General features: G+C 36.6%; 2 protein-coding genes across 2 annotated transcripts; both read left to right on the top strand.

Moving 5' to 3' along the window:
* Positions 1–233: 233 nt before the first annotated feature.
* On the top strand, positions 234–9,514 carry galcb (galactosylceramidase b). The gene is made up of 17 exons (XM_046856535.1): positions 234–435; positions 1,007–1,075; positions 1,159–1,222; positions 1,322–1,435; positions 2,347–2,486; positions 3,012–3,050; positions 3,135–3,265; positions 4,201–4,356; positions 4,892–5,016; positions 5,793–5,920; positions 5,999–6,088; positions 6,176–6,265; positions 7,187–7,331; positions 7,691–7,871; positions 8,685–8,848; positions 8,922–8,998; positions 9,079–9,514. Exons 1-17 carry the CDS (start codon positions 295–297, stop codon positions 9,220–9,222), a joined length of 1,998 nt encoding a protein of 665 aa, XP_046712491.1. The 5' UTR covers positions 234–294; the 3' UTR covers positions 9,223–9,514.
* A 732-nt stretch (positions 9,515–10,246) lies between these two features.
* LOC124390129 (bone morphogenetic protein receptor type-2-like) lies at positions 10,247–16,340 on the top strand. Its single transcript, XM_046855859.1, has 11 exons — positions 10,247–10,335; positions 11,231–11,434; positions 11,831–12,004; positions 12,189–12,290; positions 12,858–12,937; positions 13,018–13,233; positions 13,494–13,608; positions 15,023–15,168; positions 15,328–15,484; positions 15,790–15,926; positions 16,112–16,340. The coding sequence occupies exons 1-11, from the start codon at positions 10,293–10,295 to the stop codon at positions 16,226–16,228; spliced, it is 1,491 nt and encodes a 496-aa protein (XP_046711815.1). The 5' UTR covers positions 10,247–10,292; the 3' UTR covers positions 16,229–16,340.
* Positions 16,341–16,407: the final 67 nt, after the last annotated feature.

Genomic DNA, 16,407 nt, shown 5'->3' with positions numbered 1-16,407 from the left:
TAATGACAGGTTTTATTGACTATTAAGAAATAAAATATGTACATTAAATTGATTGTGACAAATCAGTTAGAAATCGTGTATTTACACCAAAAATATGAAGTATTTATTTAATTAAAAAAAATCGTTTTAAACTATTTTTAACATGCCTCTTTTTTAAAGAATGAAATGAAAAGAAAATACTTCCGATATGAACGTAATGCTGATGACGTAAGCGTAGTGGGCGTGGTTTCGCAGGCCGGCTTCAATGCGGAAGTAGAGATTATGTGAGCAGGTCGTTTGTTTGTGTTGTTTGCAATGGGAAAAACAAACACTTGTGTATATTTAATCATTTCGTTGTGTGTCCTTGTGTGTTCGGCTGATGAGACCTACATTATAGATGACGGTCGTGGATTTGGACGGACTTTTGATGGCATTGGAGGATTGAGTGGTGGGGGGGTAAGAGGAACCTGTTTTGATGCTGTCCCTCAAAGCTGAAGATCTGAAGATCTGATGATATGAGTTGGGGAAATTTTTTGACAGCTCCCTGTAAAAGAAAATATAACATACAAAATCCAGAAAAATGGCCATACTCATATATATATATATATATTGCTTCAATATATCCAATGCATCAATGCATCATCCAATGTGTGTGTGTGTGTGTGTGTGTGTGTGTGTGTGTGTGTGTGTGTGTGTGTGTGTATAATATGGTGGCTGAAGGAAATCCCATTAAAATGGTGTGGTGTTGATTGCATTATTGTAAACAAACTTTGGAAATCTTTAAACGCTGAGACAATTGTCTTTAAAAACAGGTGAAAACAAACCTGTCCTGACCACTAAAGCTCTGCTGCATCACTTTCTTTAGGTAGACATGAAGTATATCGATCCCATACGCACCACTATCACCTTGTTGAGGTGGTAAATTTAGGATTTTGTTTTCTTTTCATGTGTTTTATACATTTATGTTTCATGTGTATTATATATTGTGTATTAATGCTTATTGAATTGTGATCAACCTGTTTTGCAGGCAACATCTCGCCTACTCGTTAACTACGATGAACCGTACAGGAGTCAAATTCTGGATTACCTGTTCAAGGTAAATGATCTGACACTCATTGAGTTATTAACACAAAGTCAAATAATCTCTTGTAATGTATTTTTCTTTTCTTTTTTTTATAGCCCAATTTTGGAGCTTCTTTACAAATCCTAAAAGTTGAAATCGGAGGTGATGCACAGTCAACAGGTCGATTTTCCGAACTCTGGTTGAAAAAAATAATGATTTGGATATAAAGTGCAGGGAAGACATTACATCACTACATAAATTGTGCTGTTTTTCGTACAGATGGTACGGAGCCGTCCCACATGCACTACCCGAATGATGAGAATTATTTCCGGGGATACGAATGGTGGCTGATGAGAGAGGCCAAGAAGAGGAATCCGAACATCACACTTATCGGTGGGCTACACTTTGATTGAGAGTTCCCAATTTTACTCATCATAATAAGGCCGTTCTCAAAGCGTGGGGCTCCCTCTAGTGGGGGGATAAAGACATGACAACTGCAGAATTTCTATAAATGTTTTGTGTTCTTCATTAATCTTCATTTATGAAGATAATTTTCTGTATTAAACAAAGTTTAAACATATAAAGCAAACACTGTTAAACAACTAGGTCAACATCAGTTAGGGTACACTTTAATTTTATCCCTTTTTGAACTTGATGCTGTTTGATGTTATTGATTTAGAACTAGATATTTCAATAAATTAGTCATATTAAAATGTAAAAATATTTCACTACTATTCTTATGGGGTGATGGAGGAAAAGTGGGGCTTAAAAAAACATTAAAAAAAAGTTTAACTAAAGGGGACAGGGGCATGGAGTGTGAAACATTTCTTCTTGGAGAGGACCAAATATCCAGAGACTGCAGTTGGATCTGGTCGTAGTCCTCCAATAAACCTTCCATAATGCTGTAGAATGTGAAACTGAACTTTAAAACATACTCATCCTGTCTGAAAAACACTCACGCCTTTTAGACCTTTAGACTTGACTCTACCCATGAAGGGGTGACTGATGCGGTTGATTCCATCCAATGGATGTATTTATCCTCAAAATGTCCTTTTTCAAATGTCCTCAAAATGTCCTTCTACCTTTCATAATGTTCAATCTCATGAGCCAATAGAAACCACGTGAGCAGGAGTTGTGGTCAGCCGATCATTAACTGCACCAGCGTTTATCCCGGGAAGGAAAATGAAATGAATTGGTAGTAATCTGTCACTTGGGATTATGTTGTCTATGCAAACTGAACTGAAATGTCGTCACATGAACATGTTCGAAATGCAAGATGCTGTTTGACATTTGACGTGATGCAGGTTTGCCGTGGGCGTTTCCTGGATGGGTGGGTCACAGGGAAAACTGGCCCTATGACTTTCCTGATGTTACAGCGTATTATGTGGTGTCCTGGATTATTGGAGCGAAGCAGTACCATGGCCTGGATATTGATTACGTTGGGGTAATGAATTTCTGTATTATCATCAGGAACGGTTGATCAGGTGAAATTTGGAGGTTTTACTAATCTATAACTCTATTAATAACGATGACTGTGTTACTAAACAAACATCAACGCGATTAGCCAATCAAGTTTCAGCAGGCATTAATGTGTCTATGGTAATGTGAAAAAAAAATCATAATAATAATTAATTAATAATAATTGTTATAATAAAATGCTGTTGAAATTATTTTTTTTATTTATTTAAATTTTTTTTACGTATTATTATTGTTTTATTTTATTTACTTTTTTTGTTGTTTTTTAGTTTATACATTTATTGATTTATATTATCTTTAGTTACAAGCAATGAGAAACAGGGTGACTTTTTGTATAATATTTGTTGGCCCAAAATTTATTTTGTTGAGCAGAATATCATCATCTTCTTCATCTTATTATTATTATTATTATTATTATTATTATTATTATTATTATCATTCATCATTGCTGTTGATGTAGTAATATATATATTTTTTTTCCATTTTTACACAGATATGGAACGAAAGGTCTTTTAACTCCAAATATATAAAGGTAAGCATCTCGTCCAGGTATCATATAAGGTCAAGGACTGTTTTATTGTCAGTCATTGCGTGACTCTGAATGGTCCATCATTAGATCCTGCGCTACACTCTGGATAAGAGCGGCCTGACGAGAGTCAAAATCATCGCCAGTGACAACATGTGGGAGCCAATAACTATTTTTACTCTCCTGGATTATGAACTCAGGAGCAGCGTGGATGTGATTGGGTATAACACACACACACACACACACACACACACTCTTACATTATCCACATGGGAAACATGGATGAATATATATTGAAGTGATGAAGGAGGAAAAACGGACTTTATTATCAGGGATCAGGATCTTTCTCATCTTTCTCTAAAAGCTTCACTACTTGTTGAAGTCCTGAATGATTTGATATTGCATGTTGGCTTGTTTTTGGTTAGACAATTGTTCAATATGTTATGACCTGTAGAAGAACTTGCAATAAAGAACTTAAAAAGCTCTGACAGTAGTTTTACACTCGTTTCTTAATACTTTGTCATTTGCGGTAACAATTTGTATTACAGAGACCTGGGTGGCAGACTTACTATTATAGTCTAAGAATAAGAATAAATGTATATATATATATATAAAGATTTTGTGTAAACAGTCTGGAGAACTTGTTGGCTTAAGGGGTAGAAATGGGAGGCAGGCAAGGTTCACAAATAAAAAAAAAGTCCACATTTATATGCTTTTACAATTACTTTCTTTTTTTTCTTCACGTCGAAAATGTGCACACGCTCAGCTGGCTGTCTCTGTCTTCCTCCCGGCTTTTCGTCTTTCTCCCTTTTCATTCTCTCTGATCTTCAATGAAACATTAATGAAAATCACTCAGGTATTTGAACCTCAAAACTCACCTCCTAGTCACAAAACCGGCGCTCGGCCCTTTGCCACGCAGATCTTTATGTAATGTTAATGGAAGGAGTTTCCGGTGTAGCTGCCATTGTTGAGAATCTGTTTCTGAGAACCAAAGGTGTTTCAGATGAGGAAGCATTGAGAAACAGCAGGTGATAGCCTGATCAGTGTTACAGAAAAATATTTGATTTCTCCCAATATAATAACTTCAGAATTTTTTTTCCTGGCTGAGTGTTTATATATGGACTGACATTTCACAAATGTGTATGTGTTCTGGCAGGGCTCATTATCCTGGAACACACACGGTACCTGAAGCCTTCTTCCTGAAGAAGCAGCTGTGGTCTTCGGAAGACTACAGCACCTTCAACGACGATGTGGGAGGAGGCTGCTGGGCGCGGATCCTCAACCAGAACTACGTCAACGGCAGGATGACCGCGTACGCCGCCTTATTTATTGTTTTCCAGCCACAAAGAGATATTACTATTCAAAACATAGGAGAACTGGGACACCTTTTCCAGCCATATGCGGCTCTTCTCCAAACTAGCAGCCACACGGTTGTATAGAACATCTTTGGATGTGGTAGTATGAAATTTTCTGCTTTAGGATCTGCTTTACATGGGTTAAAGTAGAAGGTATTGCATGGCCTTCTATAGAGCTCTGATCCTAACCCTATTGAAAGCCATTGGGATGAATTGGAATGCTGATTAAGGACAAATCTCCCAGAAGAATGGAGGTTGTTATAACAACAAATGAGGACTAAATGCGAAAAGTTTAATATCATTCAACATCATTGATAAAATCATTCGAACCCAATAGAAACGAAGGTCCGAAACAGAATTTTATTTCACTTTACCTGAACTTTTTTTTTTTTTTTTTACTTTATTTAGTATAAAATATTCATTAAAATGTTAATGTTTCACAGTCATCATCATATTAATAATAATAAAACAGATTCTTGTGTGTCTTTTTAGAACTATTTCCTGGAACCTGGTGGCCAGTTACTATCAGGATCTTCCGTTCGGGAGAGACGGGCTGATGACTGCCCAAGAGCCGTGGAGTGGAAATTATGTTGTTGAATCCCCCATTTGGATAACGGGTACATTTTTTTTCGTTACCGTATTTTCCGGACTATAAGCTGCTACCTTTTTCCCACGCTTTGAACCCTGCACCTTAAACAAAAAAGCGGCTAATTTATGGATTTTTTCTGGGTTTTTCCCGGTTTCACAAGCTTCATGCCAAAAAAACTGAGCCCCATAACATTAGACCAATTAAATTGCTGAACGGGTTCAGGTGAACCAATGAAAATCTTTATATTAAATCAGATGCGCTCCCACTGAATCGGGCCGCACCACATCATAAATATGGATGATGTTCCTCTGACGTTTTACCTGCCGCTCACTCAGACTGTCTACAGGAAATGCGAATCATTCGTTACGCTGAAAACAACGGGTCATGAAAAAAACACACTTCACCTGTGTTCTGAGCTGCACGGCATCGGGAGAAAAGCTTCACCGATGGTGATTTTTAAACACACGACGATGCCAAAAGATAAACTCTCGAGAGAAATAGTTGTGAAAGGAAGGAGGAAGACAGTGAACAATGACTTTCTTGGTAGGCTACTGTTTAGATACAAGCCGTGTAACAGACACTGTCTTTCATTAAAGCCTGTGTAAAGTTTATTAGTTTCAATGTAGACAATGAATCTATGCGGCTTATAGACAGGTGTAGCTTATTTATGTTCAAAATAAAAATCTTTGCGGCTTATATTTGGGTGCGCTTTATAGTCCGGAAATAGTACGGTAGTTATACCCTTAATTAACAGAGATAAAAAAGCATAAGAATGAAATGTTGAACAAAAACAATGTCTTCTAGCCCACACCACACAGTTCACTCAGCCTGGATGGAAATATCTGCAGACTGTAGGTCACCTGATAAATGGTGGGACTTATGTCGCTCTGACCGACCAGAACGGAAACCTGACTATAGTTATAGAGACCATGGTAAGATTTTATTTTTCAGGAAATGGAAAAACAAAAGACCATAACTTAAAATGCATTTGTGTGTATTTTTCCTTTTAGACTCACAATCACTCCGTGTGTATACGACCTCCTCTGCCTCACTACAGCGTCACATCACAGAGCGCGATATTCTCTTTAAAGGGATCGTTTGTATGTAGGATCAAATATTTCATCACCGATATTATGTAAATAACTTTTTTTTTATATGCAATTTATAGAATTTTGTTTTGCTTGCAGGCCTCTGTTAGCGAACTGCAAGTGTGGCATTCGAAGTTCGACTTCAAGACGAAAAAGCCGGTCTTTTTTCAAAAACTCGGTCCTGTAAAGGTAAAATTATTAAATTAAATGCAGATGATTAAATATTATTCTTTTGGGGTTTTTTTGTTGATGTTGTTTTTTGGATCGTCAGCTCCAGAAATTATTGGCACCCTTTGCCTTATGAAAACATTGCACACTTTTTAAACTGGTTTAGAACTTTTTATTAATTTTTTTTTTTTTTAACAAAAATAAAAACTAAATGTCATGTCACTGTTTTGATTTTACTTTAAATATTTTTTATATTTTTTATTTAACTTCAGTTTCAAAGTAGTTTTTTTTAAATTCCCTTTAGCCATTCATAATCATGATAATTATCTCAGTCATCCCTGGTCAGAGCGCATGGTCAATTAACATACAGCACCCCCAGAGAAATCCAAAGAGGTTTAAGGGCCTTGTTTAAGGGCCCAACATTGGCAGCTTGGCAATTCTGGGGCTTCAACCCCCAGACCTTCTGATGAGTATCCTAGAACCTTCCAATGATGAGCAGTGAATAGTCAAACGACAAAAAATATATATCCATTGTTTTCTTTTTCTATCTATTTAAATTGATTTCTGTCGTAATCCCAGTGTGAGATTCAGGTAATTAATTTTAACAGCCATTTGTTACCAAGGGTGCCAATAATTACTGTATGGAGCTGAAAATTGCTAGAAGGTACCGGAAATCTGTTTCATCAAAGAGCTTGCTGGTTTGGGCTTGGATACGGTACGGCTTCCTAGTGTAGCTTGATCATGTCACACTGTGGAGGCTTATGTAACTTTTGTACAATATGGAATTGTCTCAAAAATCTGAAAGTTATACAGATGATGTTGATGATGATTCTGAAAATGTTCTGAAAGAATTTGAATTAAAATGTAGCTGTTTCCTAAATAATTTGAAATATTTGAATGATTTTACATACACTGTTCTATAATGAAATCTGACCATCACAGGTATCTAATGGGACCTTCAGCTTGGACCTGGATGTTGATGAAGTTTACACACTAACCACCATTACTACAGGATATAAAGGGAGTTATCCGGAGCCTCCTCCCTCCGCTCCCTTTCCTAAAAAATATACAGACGACTTCAATGTCAGTACGTGGGAGTGTCTTTTTTTTTTTTTATTATTCTTACAACTTGTGTACAAATTCTTGCTTCAGGAAAAAAGTAGGTCTTGGACGGTGGAGTTCTGCGTCATCAAGGCAAATATTTTTCTGATTAATTAAAAAAACCATTTATATCCAAATTTAATGTGGAGAACAAGTAAGAAAAAACAATGTGCTTCACGTCATCACAAAGCACTGACACTGGAGACTTTAAAAAAAAAAATGTTTTTAAACATTTTTTATTATTAAGTTTAATTATGTGGCCATCCAAGTCCTTGTGAATGAGCCCCGTTGCTATAGAAACGTGCTCATTTCCATATTGTGTACTTCTTCTCCATTTTCCAAAAGGAAACCCGGACTTCTCAGAGGCGCCGAACTTCGCCGATCAAACCGGAGTGTTTGAATACTTCATGAACCTGTCGGATGCCGGCGCTCACGTTTACACGCTTCGGCAGGTGATCACTCAGCGGCCGGTCACGTGGGCGGCAGACGCGGACCAAACCATCAGCGTGATCGGAGATTACAACTGGTGTGTATTGGCAGTTTATTGACCTGCTCGCCTTGTTTCTTCTTTATGTGCTCCAGGGGGTGTGTTGGTAAAGGAAAATAATCATTGTTTTATTGTTTTATTATGACGCCATGGACTGGATCAGCATTTCTCTTATATAGATGACGTTTGCTTGAAGTGTGCTCCCTGATTGTTCAGGAAGCTTCGAACACAATTATATGCAATTACAATGACACAATTACATGGGTTTGATTTTTTTTGCAGTTTTCCCCACATTTACAGTACTTTACATGTAAAGTGCATTCAGAAGGTATTCAGACCAGCTTCAATTTTTATTCAATACATTTGTATTATTGAAAGAATGTATTAGTTTGTCCCTAATGTGCAAACCAGTGCTGACTGTAGCCAGGAAAAACTACCTGAGCTAGCATGAGAGAGAAGTAACCTTGAGAGGAACCAAACGAGAACCTCATCCCCATCTGGGTGGCACCGAATGTCCATTAATTTGAGGTCCATCATTGTGAAGGTGTGCAGTGAAAGGCGATGAAATGCAACCTGTGGTCCTGAAGCTATTGTAGTACACTGTTGATATTAATTACAGTCCAAATCCATCTTCAGTGTTCTTGAGTTGCTTAGTAACTTCATGGATCTTTAGGCTAGTGATGTTGAACCATCCTCAGGTGCACAGAGTGCCAAGTGAAGAGGTCCAAAAACAGGTCTAAAATCAGGTGGATCCGAACAGAAGAACGGGACAGTAAGACTGGTCACTGGTACCTCAGTAGGTACCTCCTTCTAGAAAAGTCTGTAAAATGTATTTAATGATGTATTTTGCAGGCAGAACATGAGCGTCTCCTGTGACGTGTACATGGAGAAGGAGTACATTGGAGGTGTGTTTGTGGCAGCCAGAGTGGATAAAGGAGGAGGATCGATCAGAAGCGCACGTGGAATCTTCTTCTGGGTGTTCGCTGATGGAACATATAAAGTCACCAATGACCTCAGTAAGCTCGGTTTGCAATAACATTACTGTATAGTTTTAATGCGTATAGTTTTAATGCTTTTAATTTCTAAAAGGTGGAGAAATTATCCTGGCTGAGGGACTGTCCAGAACCAGAGCACATGTTTGGTACACTCTGACTCTGACTGTCCAGGTTTGGTGATTTATTTGTGTATTTAAATTAAGAAAACAGGAACCCCGAAACAGAGTGTATGACTCTGTTCTTATCCACAGGGATTTTACGCCTCTGGAGAACTCAACGGCTACGTGTTGTGGAAGGAGGCGATCGTTTTGACACCGAAAAACGGATGGGCTGCTGTCGGGACGAGTGCATTCGAACTGGCTCAGTTTGATAACTTTGCTTTACAGGCGGAGTAACAGCACATCCTAGTCTTCATTTACAGTATGGAGAAATAACGGGGGATTTTTGGCCTCTCAATACTAAGAATACGGACACGCTGATATCGTACAAGGTTGCCTTTATAAAAATCAGGGTTTTTTTTTTTCTTTTTGTTGTTGTTTTTTATGATGTGATTTAACTTACTAATAAAATACTGTGCATGTGTGAAGGTGTGAAAGATGAGAGACATTTGATTGCAAATTGCACTGAAAAGATGACATTTTATAAATGAAAATGCCTTAATAAATATTAAAATGAATTAAATGTGAATTTACAGTCTGATATTTTTTTTTAGCTTTTTTTATGTTTGGTCATGTGATTGAAAATCAGCTTCCAGGTTTTGGGGCTAGCATAAGGAATATGCAAATTCGACCATACATATTCATTCAATGTGTATTATTATGCAAAAAAGAAAATAAGAATTCACAGGAAACTGGATGAAAAAGGATATTGTAGAAAACAACATGGAAAACTTGAATAATGTAATTATGAATGTCTGAAAAAAAACAACGTCTTTTCGGTTGTATCAGTATTTATATGTAAATGTGACCTGCTATACAGAGCTCTGATCTCAGGTTGATTGTGAATGTTGACCGCACCCCAGGCCTCCTCACCTCACCTACACCTACACCAGTACCTGACTTTACTAACACCCTTGTGACAATGAATATCATCCATATCTCCTCAAAATCTGGTGGAACATCATCCCAGAGGAGTGGAGGTTTTTGTAACAGCGAATGGGGACAAAATGTGGAATGAGATGTTCGATAAGCATGTACCAATCACATGGTCAAGTGTCCACACACTTTTTTTTTCCATAAAGGTATTGTGGTATTGCATTGTGCGTAATAATGTCTGGAAAATGCACATGAATAAAATACATATGAAAAAGATTTTTTACTATCATAGATCCTTTTTTTTTTTTTTGCACAGGTCACAAAAAAATCCTCTTAGCTGGAATGTAGGGAGTGAGCATTTCAAGGTCATTTCTCTTCTGTAGCTGAAAGCATGTGTGTAGATCATTCTACTGTCTGGTCCCACACAAGGTATGCGACAATCCTGGAGCTTTGCTTCCATGCGCAAGTTTATAGGTAAAGGCTTGACTTTATTCTACATATAAATTTAAGAATCTAAACCAGTGTGTATCATTAAGGACAGGATGTTTATATGACGCAGACTTGGAGGAATAGAATCGATCATGGTTTGATGTAATGTAGCGTGAGATAAACTGAAATGTTTATTTAAAAAAATAAAAAAAACACTGAAGCAGAAAATTGTGTATGAGACTTTCATGAATCTATATATATGAATAGTAATTTATACACAAATATATATATATATATATATATATATATATATATATATATATATATATGTGTGTGTGTGTGTGTGTGTGTGTGTGTGTGTGTGTGTGTGTGTGTGTGTGTTAAATATTCACTACCCTTTTTAAAAAAACTCAATACCTAAATACTCAGAAATTCTTGAGAATAATTGTATTAAATAATTGAGCATTATTTGCTTTTACAAAAACAAACGGTACAAAAATTACGGCTTGAAAATGCAGACTGAAAAAGGAATTTTTTTTCTTGCTAAAAAATCTCATTCAGTAGAAGTTAACATCAGATTGAAAATCCCAGGGTTGCCAGATGTTTTTAGCAAATAACTCAGACATTAGGGTTGCACAAGCCAGTGCAGTCTTAGTGCAGGTCCCAAAACAGTTGGCAAATAAAATATGCAGATCACAAACCTGAGTGATTTGGAGATGGATGATCTGCTGTGGCGTCCCCTAAAAGAAACAACCGAAAGAAAAAGAAGAGCAAATTTTTTGTCTTTTTAAAACCAAAATATGAGAGAAAATGTGGACTGAAAAAAGAAATGTAGCTGACAAAAATGAAATACAATAAAAGATCAAATTAAGGGTTTGTTTGAAATAAAAAGAATAATTTGATCATGCAGTATACATTTTTTTTGTCTTTCTTTCTGTAGTATCCATAGCTTGGTTTGCAACATGCTCCTCATCAGCACAAGTCACTACAGAGAGGAGATGCATGTTCTTGGCCAGTCCACAGAACACTGATTTGACACAAAGTGCAGGGAACGTAAGCGGATTTGTTCAGCACTGTGCAAGAACTGACTGCTGCATGGGTCATTTCCGGCTGGAGGGTGGAAAGCTCACGCCTGTCCTCCTAGGTAACATCATTAACGTCTTACGCTCAGGTCCTTCCCTTCCTGCCTGATTTGGGTTCACTCCCGGTGTGTGCAACATGCTGTTTCTGCTTGCCTTCGCAAAATTGATACAATCGTTAGAAATTTAGGTCAAACCTGCTGCTCATTCCACACATATTAGAAAAGATAGATGGTAAAACCACAGCACTACTAAAAACTCAAATCATATAACTGTATAATCCTAGCTAATTTATATTAATGCGGCTTTATATTAATGCTATTTGGTCTTATTTGTTATCGCTTCTGAAGTAATAGCTCCATCACAGGGACTCCATTGGACTTCATTATGACACTTGTATGTTTCTATTTGTCTGTCTGTGTTTAATGTCTGTCTGTATTTCTTTCTCCCTCCCTGTTAAGGCTGTAGTATAATGCAAGACTACTGCCCAAATCGGACATGTTATGCATCAACACATCAGCAGAACTTCATCGGGTGTGTGTGCAACTCCGATTTTTGCAACACAAACATCACGTCAAACTGGCCGTCCAAACGAACTGAAAACAAACAGCCTGAGAATAGTTCAGATACTACAGGTAGTTTTCCTGCATTCACAAACTTAATGGAACAATATAAGAACATTTCTGCTCTGGTGTCACTGCCGCTTTTGCTGTAGCTTATACTTTTGTGAACATTGATGAGCTTAAAACCTTTGTAAGTATTACATCCAGCTCTGTGAAAAATGAGAAGGAAATCCTATGCTGTCTTGGTCTATGTTAGATGTACTGAGTGCCGTCATCATCATTATTCCTGCTGGAGCTGTGATTCTGGTAATTTCCTTCATCATTGCGCTGAAGTTGAAGATTTTTCCCAAATGTTGCCGTAAGATTCCCATTTTTAATAGTTTCTCTTTTAATTTATAAACTCATTAACATTGTATTGTAAATGTCATGTTCGAATTGGAAGTGAAATGTCCTTATATGGTCCTCTACGCTTATTGTACTATACAGTAGTAAATTAATTGTACCACAATTTTATTGAATTCTGAATTTTGATTGGTCAGAATCTGTTGATTATTTTTATTGATTTTTATTGATTTTTCTGTCATGTTCACGTTAACATTCTTTAAAAAAAAATTACACGCTTTTTCAGGTGTTTTTATTTTTCAAAAAGCCATGATATTAAGGGAATATTGTTTATAGCTGCTATAACGTAAGCGATAAAAGGATACAGACTTGTTTCGCATACATCCCATAACAAAAAAGAAAAAAAAAGGACATGTTATGTGGCATAAGTGAAATAGAACATGGCAGAACATGCTGTTAGGGGAAAATAATCATAATCATAATGATAAACTTCAAATCCTGTTGATTTTAAGACATTGTTTTAGAAAAGGTGTATGATGGCAATATACAATTATGCAAATACATTATTTTTTATCCATAAAAGGACCTAAAACACCAACAAATGCATATGACATCTTGGACACATGTTATAATGACCTGGGCAAACACCTAGAGATACAAAAGGTAAAGATTCATTATTATATCATTCTGAAAAAGTGGTCCATTCCAAGTGCATTATTTTTTTACCTTTTTTTCTTTTATAGCAAGTTGCCTGCGGCCATTTTGCAAGTGTGTACCATGGAACCTTCCAGGGATTGTCAGTGGCCTTGAAAGTGTTTCCTACAATACGACAACAAGAGTTCACTAAAGAGAAACATGTGTACAAGCTGCCTTTAATGATGCATTCTGGGATTATACGACTTCTCGAAGATGGAAAAATTAGGAATGGGTTTGTGCTTGTTTTGGAACTGGCAACCCAAGTGAGTAACGTTTTTTTTTCTTTTCTGGGAATGTGTCAATGAGAGCTCTTTGTCAGAATCATGATTGATTTTATGACCTTGATTTACTCTCTGCTGTGTGCATTTTTACATAATAATGTCAAAAGACATTATTTTATATTGAACCAAACTGGCTGTGATCAGTGTGATTCAAGCAACAATATATAAGCAGTATATTGTACTCCTATAAAGATTTACGACAGTATCTCTGATATAAATCTCAAACCTTTATGTCTTTTTAGGGTCCTTTGAATGCATTTCTGTCTAGAACAGTGTGTGACTGGGCATGTACACTAAAACTAGCTCAAACTCTATCGCAAGGACTGGCCTATCTGCATACTGATTTGAACATGAATGGTGAGGATCTGTAAAACTTATACTTTCTTGTAGTCAACTCCAGAATTCTTTACACCCTTCATGAGAATGAGCAAACGAATAATGATGATTGGGTAATGGACAGACATTTGAGATTGGTCATGGTGCACTTCAAGATATAGGTCTAATGGTGTTTTTTATGATTTTAGATATAGTTTAAATGTAGCTTTATGAAGTACACGATTCTAGTTATAGCTCTAATGAAGCTTCCTGAAGTTCTTGAATCAAGTAATAACTCTAATAAAGCTTCATGAAGTTCTTGATTTCAGGTATAAGCTCTAATGAAGCTTCTTGAAGTTCTTGATTCAAGTAATAACTCTAATGAAGCTTCATGAAGTTCTTGATTCCAGTTATAGCGCTAATAAAGCTTCATTAAGTTTTTGATTCCAGTTATAGCTCTAAAGAAGCTTCATGAAGTTCTTGATTCCAGTTATAGCTCTAAGGAAGCTTTATAAAGTTCTTGATTCGTTATAACTTTAATTTAGCTTAAGGAGGTTCGTAATTCACGTTATTGCTCTAATGAAGCTTCATGAATTTCTTGATTCCAGTTATAGTTCTAATGAAGCTTTATAAAGTTCTTGATTCCAGTTATAGGTCTAATGCAGCTTAATGAAGTTCGTGATTACAGTTATAGCCCTAAAGGAGCTTTATAAAGTTCTTGATTCCAGTTATAGCTCTAATTTAGTTTAATAAAGTTCGTAATTACAGTTATAGCTCAAATGAAGCGTTATTAAGTACTTGATTCCAGTTATAGCTCTAATGAAGCTTAATGAATTCTTGATATAAAAAAAATACTCTAATAAAGCTTTATGTAGTTCTTGATTAACTTTATAGCTCTAATTAAGCTTCATAAAGTTCTCGGTTCTATTTACAGCTCGAATGAAGCTTCATGAATGGATCATAAGCTTCATGGAGCTTAATTAGAGCTGTAAATGAAATTGAGAACTTCATTAAGTTCTCTAATCAAGCTTCATGAAGTTCTCGATTCCATTTACAGCTCTAATAAAGCTTATGATCCAACTTGGAGTGCAATAAATGTTTGGGACCTTTCAGGATTTTGGTTGTGCAGTATCTTTAATAAAGATTTGCAAAGTTCTATTTCAAATTTCTGTTGCAGTTCTGCTTTAATGATGATTAAGGTCCAGGTAAAGTTCATTAATCCAGAAGCACCGCTAATGGAGCTTGTTAATAATGTTATTTATTCTAGTTATAGCTCAAATAAAGTTTTATTGTATTTTGTGCATTGCTCTCCTTCCCCTCTCATCTCGCCGTCTGGCAACGTCTCACCTCTGAATTATACCATCAGCTTGTCCTTTTGAAAGATGCCAATGATTCTGGAGCTGGCTGTGCTCTGTGTATACTCTTCGTTTGTTTGTTTTTTACATTGTCTATGCAGGAGTCTATAAACCAGCAGTGGCTCACTGTGATCTCAGCAGCAGAAATGTTCTGGTGAGAGCAAATGGTTCATGCGCTCTGTGTGACTTTGGATGCAGTACGGTGCTACAGTGCCAAGCGCCGCAGGGATATTCTGGCATAATAAAGGTTTGTTTTACTTACATAATATCAAACCACATCTCATATTGTACTAATGGAGTTTATTATAGAATACATCAGCATTGGATTAGTGGTTACTAGCTAAACGAAACAAAAAATAAATAAAAACCCCATGAGCTTAACTTTTTTTCTCCTGACACTTGACAGAGCACAGTTCAGATGGGGACTCTGCAGTACATGTCACCTGAGATCCTGGAGGGATGTGCTAATCTGAGGAGCAGTCGCTTTTTGCTGCAGGCAGATGTTTATTCATTAGGACTTCTGCTTTGGGAGTTGCTTATGCGTTGCTCTGATCTCTGCAAAGGTATATATTCACATAAAAATGTAGATGCAGATAGTTAAAATATCGAGGACTATTCGTAGTGAGAGCCATTAAAATGTATGCAGAGAAAAAATATATTGAGACAATAAATATAGATTAGAACATCTGGTTGTTTTTAATGTTGAAGGAAGGTTTTGGATGTTAGATGCTTAAAGATCTAACATGATCTAACATGAAATGTAAATGTATGAACAGACCGTACAGCATATTCTAGCTACATCTTTCATGTTTCTGTGTATTTGAGTGTTATATTACTTTGACCTATACTGTACATTCATTGTTTGTAGGTTCTCCTGTTCCAGAACATATGCTGCCTTATGAAACAGAGCTGGGACGCAGTCCAACCCTCGATCATATGCTTACTTTTGTGGTAGAGAAGAAACGGCGTCCAATCATTCCTCATGTGTGGGCTGGATTTTCTCAGGTACACAGTCCTTATACAATATGTAATGATAGAAAGGTGGGCTGATTCAGTCAGGTTGTACAGCTATATGGGCCTGTTGTTTGGATTTACTACAATCACCTGCATATAGTTCATGCCATTGAAATTGTTTCACCATTAATAGTTGTATCGTGAGTTCGTATTAACTTCATCACCCTCCTTTGCAGGGATCAACTCTCCACGAGCTCCTCGAAGATTGCTGGGATCACGACGCAGATGCAAGACTCACAGCAGAGTGTGCAGCCAATAGATTAGTTTCTTTAACCCCTGATATTGCTTTGTAAAGACCAATTTCCTAGTGCAAAATCAAATTCAATGTTATAGGTTTTAGCGCTTTTAACGAAGGACATTGACCCCAAAGCATCTTTATAGAAATAAATACATTACAAATATCAATTTCAGCATTATAAACTACTTCCTATACGTTTATTTCCATTCAATATTGTTCCATGATTGTTGCGGC

The sequence above is a fragment of the Silurus meridionalis genome, chromosome 8 (genome assembly GCF_014805685.1).
Source record: "Silurus meridionalis isolate SWU-2019-XX chromosome 8, ASM1480568v1, whole genome shotgun sequence".
Taxonomy (NCBI): domain Eukaryota; kingdom Metazoa; phylum Chordata; class Actinopteri; order Siluriformes; family Siluridae; genus Silurus; species Silurus meridionalis.
The sequence above is the reverse complement of the archived record's forward strand: the minus strand, read 5'-3'. Positions and strand labels throughout refer to the sequence as shown.